The sequence below is a fragment of the Saccopteryx leptura genome, chromosome 4, assembly GCF_036850995.1.
Source record: "Saccopteryx leptura isolate mSacLep1 chromosome 4, mSacLep1_pri_phased_curated, whole genome shotgun sequence".
Classification (NCBI taxonomy): Eukaryota; Metazoa; Chordata; class Mammalia; order Chiroptera; family Emballonuridae; genus Saccopteryx; species Saccopteryx leptura.
In genome coordinates this window covers 100,308,410-100,320,897 of record NC_089506.1, presented here as the reverse complement: position 1 = coordinate 100,320,897, position 12,488 = coordinate 100,308,410, and the positions used below count along the sequence as shown (strand labels likewise).

Sequence of the window (12,488 nt, the reverse complement as noted above, 5' to 3'; positions counted from 1 at the left end):
TCTTGGCTATTGTAATAAAGCTGCAATGAACATAGGGGTGCATATATTCTTTCAAATTAGTGTTTTAAGTTTCTTTGGATATATTCCTAGAGTAGAATTACTGGGTCATATGGCACTTTCATTTTTTTTTTTTTTTTTAGAGAGAAGAGAGAGAGAGGGAGAGGGAGAGAGACAAGGGGGAGGAGCTGGAAGCATCAACTCCCATATGTGCCTTGACCAGGCAAGCCCAGGGTTTCGAACCGGCGACCTCAGCATTTCCAGGTCGACGCTTTATCCACTGTGCCACTACAGGTCAGACGGCACTTTCATTTTTAATTTTTTGAGGAAACTCCATACTGTTTTCCACTGTAGCTTCACAGATCTATATTCCCACCAAAAGTGTATGAAGATTCCTTTTTTTCCATACCTTTGCCAACACTTGTTTGTTGACTTATTTAAGTTCCTTTTTATTGAATTTATTGGGGTGACACTGGTTAACAAAATTATACAGGTTTCAGGTGCACAATCCACACACATCTTCTGTACACTGTATTTTGTGTTTACCACCCCCAGTCAAGTCTCCATCCATCACTATTTTATTTATTTTCCTGATTCAGTTTTGGAAGATTGTATGTATCTAGGAACTTGTCCATTTTATCTAGATTGTCTTATTTGTTGCCATATAGTTGTTGGTATTATTTTCTTACAATCCTTTGTATTTCCACTGTGTCAGCTGTTACTCTCTGTTTTTATTTATTTGGATTCTCTCTCTTTTTTTCTTGATGAATCTGGTTAAAGATTTGTCAATCTTGTTTATGTTTTCAAAAAAAACAGCTGTTACCTTATTTTTTGCTTGTTTGCATAGTCTTGTGTGCTTTACTTAAAACCATCAGGGCCATGGAAATGTTATACTTGAAATTAGTTCTTTACAGCTATTTCTTGTACTACTGAGAGTGTAACTTTAACTGCCAGGGCAGATGTGTGCATGAATTCTCTTACCCATGTGAAGGTCAATTAGAGCATGTAGAATAATCATGCTGTGGCAGGTTGATAAGTCCAAGTCAAAATAATGCAAAAGGATTGTTGAGTCAAATGATAACTAGAAGATTTAAGACCAAACTGACTGCTATTGCTTTTGAGGAAAAAGAGAGGAAGGAAGACATGGAAATGCATAGTCCAGTTGTGGTTGAGAAGGTATGGCTTCAGAGCCCTGCATGCTCAATGTTAACTCTGTGTTGGTTTGGGTATTTTCAATACGTGCAGTGGGTAGCTTTCAGAGAATAGATACCCAGTGATAGAGAACCTAACACCCTCCGGTGACTTGCTCCCTTTCACTGTTCTTGGGACTTCTCTGGGAGGTTTTAATTCAAAGGAAGCTTTTTACCTTGAAAGCTTCAAAAGTCATTTTACTTTATAGATGATATGTGAAGTGAAAGGCTATTTACTCAGTTCCATTGCTCTTAAACCTCTAAACTTGCTCTTGCTGGTAAAACTTAATATGCATGAGAGGGAAAGAGCATTTCTAGTTGTGATATTTGTATTAGAAGTTTTTATTTATGCTTGTTCAACAAATATACACTAAGCACTTACTAGAAGCTGGGGTACGTTTACAAACTGCCTGTTTCAGAGCTTGTGCAAAGTCTTGGTTTCTGAGGGATCAGAGCCTTGCAGTTTGGGCCCTGGGTCGGACTGCAGATACAGGAAGTGCTGGCAGCCATGTCCTTGTCATGGCTGAAGCCCTCCTGCAGATGGTTCTTTGAGAAGCTTCCTTGGCTAAGGCTTTCTTGGTTGAATCCTCAAGTACAGCAGCACAAGCCAAGGCCTCCTTGTGAGTAATATAACCTAGGGGGAAAAATTGAGAGGAACTTCAAGCTCAACAAATTCACAGAACAAATAGGCAAACACGGCAAATATTCAGATTCACAAAATTTCTTATACTTTGCAGTGTATAGAAATAATTGCATTTAGCACACTCAGATTGGATGATTTTTAAAGACAGGAAGTATATTTTTCTTTTTTTGCATTTATCATTTAGTGAATTAATAGATACATAGTCATTGATTATTATGACAGATCATTTGGAGAGGGACCTTAGCCATGAAGAATCTTCATGTGAATTCCTTATCTTCAGTATCAAAACTTTGTTCAAACCAGAGACAATATATTCAGTCTCTCTGTGTATTCAAAGTGCAGTCTGCAGACCACATGCACAATCTTCCGGCTAAGAAGCTTTTAATAATGCTTTTTAAAAATGCAGATTTCTGGTTCTACTCCAAACACCTTTTGGGTCAGAAACTCAGAAAGTTAAGCCTGGAAATCTGCATTTTAATAACACGCACAGGTGCATTTTGTGTGCACTAAACACTGACTATTCTGCTTCTAGGTTTATTGGTTTCTATATAACTTCACTCTGCAAACAAAGCTACTAGATGCTGCTGCTGGAACACGTCAAACAATCATCAGGACTAGCTGAATCCTGGCTCTACTATTTACTAGTTATATTACTTTGGTCAAGTTATTTAACTTACCTGTGTCTCAATTTTCTCTTCTGTAAAATGTAGGTTATAAAGGCATCTACCATGTAGACATGTTTAGTTTTAAAAAAGACAATACATGCAAAGTGTTTAGAACAGTAGCTGCCAAATAGGAAAGCCTAATAAAAGATAGCTACTATTATTGTTTGTGTTATTAAATCACTTGCAAAAAACATGTTTTTCTTTTTTGCAAGTACAGAAACAACAGTATAAGTAGTTGTGCTAATTCCAAGTGAGTAGTTTACAGAAATAATAATAATAAATAAAGCTATAAAGCTCTACAGTAGTTAGGAGAAGAGTGTAATTGAGAGGTGCTGAATACTGAAAATATTTGAGAAGAAAAGAGATTTAACAACATTTATACCTTTTTGGACTTGTCACTTATGATCCATGGAAGTCTTTCACAACCGTTATTTCATTTGTGTTTCATAAAATTCCACGAGGTTTTTAATTTTTTTTTTTTTTTTTTTACAGAGACAGAGAGTCAGAGAGAGGGTTAGACAGGAACGGAGAGATGAGAAGCATCAATCATTAGTTTTTCGTTGTGCATTGCAACACCTTAATTGTTCATTGACTGCCTTCTCAAATGTGCCTTGACCGCGGGCCTTCAGCAGACTGAGTAACCCCTTGCTCGAGCCAGCGACCTTGGGCTCAAGCTGGTGAGCTTTGCTCAAATCAGATGAGCCCAGATGAGCCCTCTCTCAAGCTGGCGACCTCCGGATCTCGAACCTGGGTCTTCCGCATCCCAGTCCGATGCTCTATCCACTGCACCACCGCCCAGCCAGGCTCCACGAGGTTTTTATTAGAAGAGAGAGAGCAGAGCACGAGAATGAAACGCATGCTCTTTGTAGATGGTGGGCATAACTGACATTACTGTCCATGTGATCCAGACTGAGTGACACAACCTGCCTGAGCGGCAGTTCCCCCCAGCTCTAAAGTGGGGAAAAGATGAGAACGTACATGTAGAGCCTCCAGCCCAGTGTCTGGAACATGGTAAATGCTCAACAGTGGAAATATTCCTGTTGTGAATAAATCCACACTGTGAGTTGATGCCACCAGCAAGGGGCTGAGCTGAGGTTTGAGCCTGGCCCGTCTGCCTGAGGCCAGGGCTCTTTCTACTAGATTAAGTTCCTGTAACTCTCAGAGAATGTTGACATTTTATAACAATGCATCCTCAGATTTCTTCAAACCCTCTTAATTTACTCATAAAATCTTGCTTTCTATTGTCAGGAATAATTATTTTTAAACTTGGCTTATCAACTACATTAATAAAATAACTTGCCGGCAGCGGCCATTTTGGTTGAACTTTGTATAAGGAAACCTGACTTCCGGCTGCAATGCCGAAGCCCCTCCTGAGGTGCTTGATCCAGGTCAGGTGGTGAACTCACCAAGCAGCTGCTGGCGCTGAAGGCTGCGGAGATAGCGGGTCTGCAGGGCCTCCCACTGGGGCCTGGGGCTGTAAATCCTCAGGATGCTGTACAGATAGCGCTGCTGCCCGGGGCCTAGGTCCTGTGGGAGCCGAGCCCGTGGTGTACGTGAGTTGGTGGAGTTTATGGAATTAAGAGTGTGATGTATTTAAAACTGACTTTCCCCAAGATAAGATGCCTCTCTCCTTCTTTCTTTTTCTTTTTTCTCACTGCACACACACACCAATTGGAAACCAATGGGGTAGTTGGCTTGCGCGTAAAGATGAAATAATCCAGGTAAGTAGGTCAAAGTATTGGGCTGAGGGACACCCAAGGGTTTTCTTTTTCTTTTTTTTAAATTAATTGTGTTTATATAGATTCTAGGGTCATCTCGAATGCATCCCCCCTCCTCCCTATTCCCCTCAACATCTCCTTTGCCCCCCTCCTTACAGCGCCCTTCCCCCTTCCCTTCAGGTTTATCCCATCCTATCATCCCCTTTCCCTCTGTCCTCTTTTCCTCTGGTCCCTTTGATCCCTCCTCTGTCTCAGTTCTCATTATTATAGTCCTGGGGAGGAAGGTAGACCGTGAGAATCAACACGGGTCCTGAGGCAGGCCAGGCTCCAGATGGGCAAAAGAAAACTTTCCGCTAATGCTAAGGGCTGTCAGTAAGCAGGGGAGATAGGTAAATAATAGATAAGGAATTTGATAAGGGTTTAACTGAAGGAAAACAACCTGACTGAAGCAGTCAAGGAAATTTCCTAAATGAGATGATCAACACATTTAGCCTTAAAGGTGACTAGGAAGTCCTTAAAGGGACTAGAAACCTTGTTCTAAAGGCACCAGCATCACTTGGCACTTGTTAGAAATGCAAATTCTCAGGCCTTGCTCCAGCCCTGTGAATCTGAGACTCTGGGGGTGAGGCCCAGCACTCTGAGCTTGAACAAATCCTCCAGGTAATTCTGAGGCAGGCACACTAACATTTGAAAACCACCTGACTAGAAGAGAAAGAAGGGCTAATCAGAGGGAGAATGTGGTACAGTTTTTCTGATAGGCACAACATATCTGGGTATACTGGGAAGCAGACCTTTTCTTTACTTCAATCAGAATATAGAGTCTGAGCTGGAAAAGGCCTTAGAGTTGGGCAGGGGAAGATCATGGAAACCTTCTGTGCTACATTAAGAGTTTAAAGATTTTTTTTTTTTTAATGAGGAACGATTGAAGGTCTCTTTATTTAAGGCCATGGTTCTTAACGGCAGTGATTTTGACCCTCAAGGGACATTTGGCAATGTCTGGGAGAATTTTCGGTGTTCACAAATGATAAGAGGGAGGAGGGGTGCTATTGGTATCCAGTGGGCAGAGGCCAGGGATTCTGCTAAGTGCCCTACAATGCACAGGCCAGTCTCCAAGTCTCACGGCAAAGAATCATCCAGCCCAAAATATCGCACGGTAAGCTGACAAGATCTGCATTTTAGAATGATCATTCTGCCCCTGCTGTGGAGAACAAGCTTAAAGGAAGATGGGTCATTGGTGTGGAGACCATTTAGAAGGCACCACGAGAAGGGCCTGGGCTTCAGTTGTTATTACATGCCTAATATATTTAAGTGCTTATTATATGCAGAGGGGGAAACTGAGATAGTGGCATCAACATTCTAGAAAAATAACGATAAAATAAGTTTACCCTATGCTAGCAAATTCAAAACAATAACAGCATTTTAAAAACTAGTTGATAATCATCTAAACTTAAGATAATTATTTATAAAAATAAAGTAAGTTTTATCTGATAGAAATTTTGTGTGAAATCAAAATATGTAAGTCAGGGTTATTTTTCCTGAAGCCTAGAGATCTTAAAGTTAATATAAAAAATATATATTCAGAGTGAAAGTAGCAAAGCCAAGTATTTTACAATTCAAGACATTATTTCAGCTTTACAGTGTCTAAATTAGATATTTTAAAATATAATATAATGAAGAAGAAAACAGATTCCTAATTAAGCCTTATCAAATGTTTGAGTAGAATATAATATGAAAATTTTGAGCTAAAGCTCCAAAATGCAATGGGAGTTTCTATTATATAAGATGAAACCTTAAAAGTTATGGTTTTATTTAATAAGAAGAAAAAGTCTACTTCTTCTTTTTTTTTTTTTTAGTAGACCTTTCAACTTCCAAAATAAGAGGTAGCAGGAACATTTCTAATATTCTTATCCAGTTGCTTATTCCTCCTTGAGAACATGGCAGAGAACTGAAAATTTTAGAGTATTTAAGAGAATGGCTTTAACTTATTTTAACTGAAAGGACGTTCCCTAGCTTTGTGGCAGAGAACCAGAGTGTGGTTGATCAGAGAGTTTCCCATCACCGGGATGGGTGTAGGGTATGACCACCCACACTCATTTATTCTCTCACACATGCTGTCAACATGCACAGGGGGGTGACTTTGGGCTCAATGTTCTCTCTAATCCTGTGTAAGCAAAGATGTGAAAATTCCTCAAGCCTTGAAAGCAAGACAGACAAGGTCTTTTTATTTGTGAATACTATGATGTACCTTCAGTAATGAAGTGGCCAAGGCGGAGCGAGGTACTCGAATGCAAGGAATCTGAGGAACATCCTGAAGCTTTTGTTGTCTTTTCCACTTTTCTCCCATCCTTTCTCCTGTACTGCCAAGGAACAACAAAGCATAGCGTAAAATTGAATTTTGTTCAACCCATTTTAGGAATGTACTTAAGTAAATAAGTAAGCAAGTAAATATATAAAAAAGATAAATGTTATTTATTTCATAGGATAAGGAAATTTCCCACATGTTTCCAAGTAAGTGGTCCTCACCAGATGCCTAGTTCTGCACTCTCCCATATCCTCATCCTTTGTTTATGGGAAGAATAGTTCAGAGCCCTATGTCTCCCTGCTTTACTTCATGTTCGAACAGGTGGGTTGCAGAGCCATACCAGGTCACAGTAGTTATTTCTTGATAATTTCAAATAATATATATTATCTTATTTGATTTTACAATTAATATATGTCATTATGGAAAATTCAGAAAAATTGAAAATTGAAGAAAAACATCAACCGACAATCTAACTGTTCATAACTATTGTTGACATTTGATTGATTTCCTTTTACTAATTTTTCTGTGTACATTTATGTGATTTTAGAAAAAGGAAATCATACTCTATGTGTGCACTTTCCCAGCTCATTAAATATCTTTAAAATATGACTTTTAGTGGCAATATAGTATACCTTTACATCATTTTCCTTTTCTTGCACAATTAGATTTGCAATTTTATAACACTGTACTAAAAAGTAATTATAAAGCCTAGCCACATTTTTTGCCACTTGCCTGACAAAGACACAATATGAAGTCATATCTGCTTATGAGTAAGTCTCCTTTCAGTGTGATTTAGGATTTAGAATCTGAGGTGTATATAACAATTTAAAAATTAACACTCAAATAATAGCCATAATGGAATAAGGTTGCCAAGGTACAGAATGGAAATCCCAAGCATTTTCCCCTCTCTTCAGAATTTTGTCCTTGGCAACAATGCCTACCTCATCATGTTGTTTGATATACTGAGATCATAAATATAGCATGTTCTCACTTATGTCAGCTCCTTCTCTCCTCTACTCTATTGTATGCTCATGAACATAACCAAACAAGTACACACAAGAATACACACTTAAAATGTATTTTAAGGAACTACCAGCTAAGATGGTGGCATAGGTAAACACAATATTTGCATCCTCCCACAATCACATCAAAATCACAACTAAACTGCAGAACAACCATCATTCATAACCACCTGAAATCAAACTGAATATAACTTCAACAACCAGGGAATTAAAGAAGAAGCCATACAGAGACTGGTAGGAGGTGGGGAGACAGAACAGGCTTGTCCCGCACGCACATGTGACGAATAAAAATTGGGAAAGATATTCCAGTGCAGAAGTCCCCCTTGAGGAGCAAGGAATCCCAGCCCCACACCAGGCCCCCTGGCCTAGGGTCACAGTGCCTGAAAGAAAAGTCCCCATAACTTCTGGCTATAAAAACAAGCAGGGATTGGACTGAATGAGACTGAGGGCTGTTGGAGTCCCAGGTACTTCCTCTTAAAGGGCTCAGGCATAGACTTACTTGGACTCACTCCCTCTGAGCTCCAGCACTGGGGAAACAGTTCAAAAGGCAGCAGGGATATACGGGGAAGAAGTGAATTGTCTGGCATCAGGAGTAGAGGCACAGCTTTCTCTCAGACAATAGTGCTGGCAGGAACCATTACTACTTTTCTGAGTCCTCCTTCAAAAGAGCTGGCAGGCCAGTGCCATCTCTGATTCTCCCTCAGCCTGGCTCACACTGTTTGTCCCACCCTGGTGATTTCCTGAGGACCTGCCCCAACCAACTTTTAGGCCCATTCAGTGGCTTTTTCATATGAATTGTGTGTCTTGGCTCATATTTCAAACTTTCCTAAAATCCTTCAAACAAGTAATGTCTGGTCTCAGCATATTCTGGGTTTCTTGCTATGTGACCCCAGGTCCAGCACTATCTGCAGCCAGTCTTGGTTCACAGCTTGATAATTTCTGGGCACCTCCAAGGCCAGCATAAGTAACTGCCATCTGCAGATCACTTTGTAGTTCATGCCAGATGGCCGGGCAGAGCATAGGTGGTGGCTGACTTGGCCTGCACCTCCCGGGGGACCCCAGAGCCAGTGCACCCAGTGGACAGCTTCAGACAATGTGGAAGCATCACCACCCAACCACCTTCACAAGTGATACAGGTGTCAAGGACAGAGTCAGAGGATGCCAAAGCCCCACTTAAGTAAGTCCTCCATTGTGTGGTGGGCTCCTGCACAACCAATCCTTCACGGTGGTCACAGCTAGTGGTCATTGGTTAGTGGTCACAGCTAGTCCTTGCAGTTGATTGGCCTGGGAGTAAATCCTTACCATTGATGTGCCAACAGCAATCAAGGCTCAATTATAAGAGGAAGGGGGACACAGCACACGTGAGGGGACACAACTCAAATGCCCAGCTTAGGTGATCGGGGGTCTGTGACACTAGACCCTCCAGAACACCTACTCCATTAGGGCACTCTACTAGGCCTGGGACGTGTAGCAGTTTTACCTAACACATAGAAACAAACACAAGAAAGCTGCCAAACTGAGGAGACAAAGAAACATGTCCCAAATAAAAGAACAGAACAAAGTTCCAGAAAAAGAACTAAACACAGTGGAGACAAGCAATCTACCAGATGCAAAGTTCAAAACACTGGTTATAAGGATGCTCAATGACTTAGTGAGAACATCCACAGCATTAAAAAGGGGCCAGTCAGAAATGAAGGATATACTAACTGAAATGAAGAATAATTTACAGGGGATCAATAGTAGAGTAGATGAAGCCAAGAATCAAAATAGTGAGTTGGAATACAAAGAGCCAATCAGAACAGCAAAAGAAAAAGGAGTGCAAAAAAATGAGGGTAGGATAAGGAGCCTCTGAGAGAACTGCAAGCATGTCAACATTCACAAGATGTGCACGCTGAAGAGAAGAGAGGAAGAAACTGAAAACCTATTTGAAAAAATGACAGAAAACTTTCTTAACTAAGTGAGGAAATAGTCATATAAGTCCAGAGTCCCAAGCAAAATGAACACAAAGAAGCCTATATCAAGACAAAGCATAATTAAAGTAGAAGATGTTAAGACAAAAGAGAATCTTAAAGCAGCAAGAGCAAAGCACTTAGTTACCTACACAAGAACTTCCATGAGACTTCCAGTTAATTTCTCAAGAGAAACTTTTCAGGCCAGAAGGGATCGGCAAGAAATATTCAAAGTGGTGAAAAACAAGGGCCCACAAGCAAGATTACTCTACCCAGGAAAGACATCATTGAGAATCAAAGGACAGACAAAGAGTTTTCCAGACAAGAAAAAGCTAGAGAAGTTTATCATCACCAAATCAGTATTATACAAAATGTCAAAGGGTCTTCTTTAAGAAGAAGAAGAAGAAAAAAAAGAACAATAAAATGACAATAAATACATATGTACCAACAATTGAATCTAAAAAACAAAATAAATAACAAAACAGAAACAGACTCATAAATTCAGAGAACATTTTGATAGTTGCCAGATGGGAGAGGTGTTGGGGGGATGAGTGAGTAAGGAGAAGGGATGAAGAAGTACAAATAGGTTGTGAAGGAACAGTCATGGGGACGTCAAGTACAGCATAGAGAACATAGTCAGTCATATTCTAGTCACTGTGTATTGCGCCAGGTGGGCGTGAGAGTTTTTTTAAATACTCACTTAGCAAGTTATGCAATGTCTAATCACCAGAATGTACACTTATAACTTATCTAATTATGTATGTCAACTATAATTGAAAATAAAAATAATAGAATATTTTTAAAAGATTTCAAAAGAAAAAAAGTTTCAAAAGAAAGAAAAATTTCAAAAGGAAAAAAGTATATTCTAGCGTGTGAGAAAACTATGTCAAGTTCACAGAGCTGAGGCTCAGGTACCCCAAAAGAGAAACATGTTAGGAAAACATCAGTCAACACCTCCCTGTATCCTGCTTCCATGATATGAACTTATAAATTAAACTATAAATATTTTATTTAATAATGTTTTTCTTTAACATGCACTCCAGAAACTACACCAACCAAGATATATTCTTTTAATATTCTTTGTGATAGAAGCCTATAGTCTATCGTGTTCTCAAATAATCTCAATATCTCTTCTCCCATTTTCCAGATCTGTAGAGCAGAGCATAAATATTCTTCAAAGCTGGAAAGATTCCTTCTTTTCTTAAATTGTATAAGAAAATGACTGATGATATTTCTTGTGGCAATAACTGATGTGTGCTTTTCTTGAGCGATTGCTGAGAACACCCTTCTTACCTATTCAAGTGGTCTGTACCTGAACAAGTTTGATTAAAATGCTTGGGGAATTCAAGAAGAAGATTTACAAAATAACTTATATCTGAAATAAAAAGACATGCTTGCTTAAAAGGAACTTACCTTGAATTATAGTCTCCTTTTTAAAAGATTGTATTCATATTCCATGTAAATTTTGCAAGGGTTCTTTCCTCTTGCAGTGACTAAGGTGAAAATTAAATCTGTTGATAAGCTGATATCCAAGCAACATCATGTCATGAGACAAGGAGCTGGGTGAATTTGGCCTCATGCCTTTTCCTGCTTTTGGACAGCATTCAATTGCACAGTTTAACTTTTTTTCTTCCAAATTTTGTGTCTAATCAAGTGTCAACATCTAAGTTTATTGTATCTGTGTTATATGTAGACATGCAGGAAAGAAAGTGCATGGAGATGGAGAGGCTGAATGTTAAAGGTCAAGTAAGCCATGGTGACAGCAAGCCATTACTGTCAGATAAATATTTCTCAGAGTTGGAGTTAGTAGCCCCCATCCTCATTGCTTAGAATGATGAAGGAACCTAACTATAGAGGTGCAGGTATGAATTTGACTGTGGTAACCTATGGAACTGTTACATAGTTTAAGATAATGTTTCTTTCTTAATTTTTGGAAGTATATGATACTTTCCATATTCAATCTTGTATAGCTGTTACATACAATGATAATGAACCTATGAAACAAGATTCCGGCCACACTGATGCCTCACATTTTAACCTGATTCCTGAGAACGATCTTATTCTTTCCTCTAAGCTAACATTATTACTACAGACTTCCTTTCTTTCTTGAGAATGCTCTTTCTGCATGGCAGCTTTATCTGCAAAGATGAAAAATTCTTAGAGAAAATAGAAGAAAAAAAAAGCCAAAAGAAAACAACAAACTAAAAATTCTTGGAAGGCTAAGAGGAAGAAAACACAGGGAGATAAGAGTTATGAATTATATAGCCTAAAGAAGAAAGAAAGGACTTGACAGAAGAAGTTTGCATTTTTTCAATTATTCAAATGCAAATCTTCTGGGGAATGAATATGGCATAAACATGAGTGGATAAATGCCCATGAATACCACAAGACCTCTCACTGAATCTGAGAGGCTCTTTGATTCTCTATTGAGAGATAAAGAAAAGTAGAATGCAGAGTTGACATTATCAATTGAGGTTTCCTTGAATGTTTTCCCATATATGATGAAATGCCTTCTGGGGCATACCACATATACTGACTGTTACCTGCACATGCTGATTCATAACAACATGCATTAGTCCCCACCCAATCAGAAAAACAGAAGCAGGCCTAGGTGTTCAGTAGAGAGGGAATTTGATGTAAGGAATCTGTTACAGAAGTACTGAAATGGCCTGGCCAGATGGTTCAGCAGTAAAGTGTCAGCCTAGCACGTGGAAGTCCTGGGTTCAATTCTGAGCACACAAGAGAAGTGACCATCTGCTTCTCCTCTCCCCCTTTTATTCCCCCTCTTTCCTTTGCTCTCTCTCTCTTTCCCTCCTGAAGCCATGGCTCCAATGGTTTGTGCAAAAGTTGGCCTGGGCACTGAGGATGGCTCCATGGCCATGGCCTCAGGTGCTAAAATAGCTTGGTTGCTGAGCAACGAAGCTATGGCTCAGCCGGGCAAAGCATCACCTGGTAGGTGTTTACCAGGTGGATCTGGTCAGGCCACATGCAGGAGTCTATCT

General features: G+C 39.5%; 1 protein-coding gene across 1 annotated transcript; it reads right to left on the bottom strand.

The window, feature by feature from the left end:
- Positions 1-1,541: 1,541 nt before the first annotated feature.
- FAM216B (family with sequence similarity 216 member B) lies at positions 1,542-10,984 on the bottom strand. The gene is made up of 4 exons (XM_066383713.1): positions 10,900-10,984; positions 6,459-6,570; positions 3,902-4,022; positions 1,542-1,821 (listed from the first exon to the last, which is right to left on the bottom strand). The coding sequence occupies exons 2-4, from the start codon at positions 6,555-6,557 to the stop codon at positions 1,637-1,639; spliced, it is 405 nt and encodes a 134-aa protein (XP_066239810.1). The 5' UTR covers positions 6,558-6,570; positions 10,900-10,984; the 3' UTR covers positions 1,542-1,636.
- Positions 10,985-12,488: the final 1,504 nt, after the last annotated feature.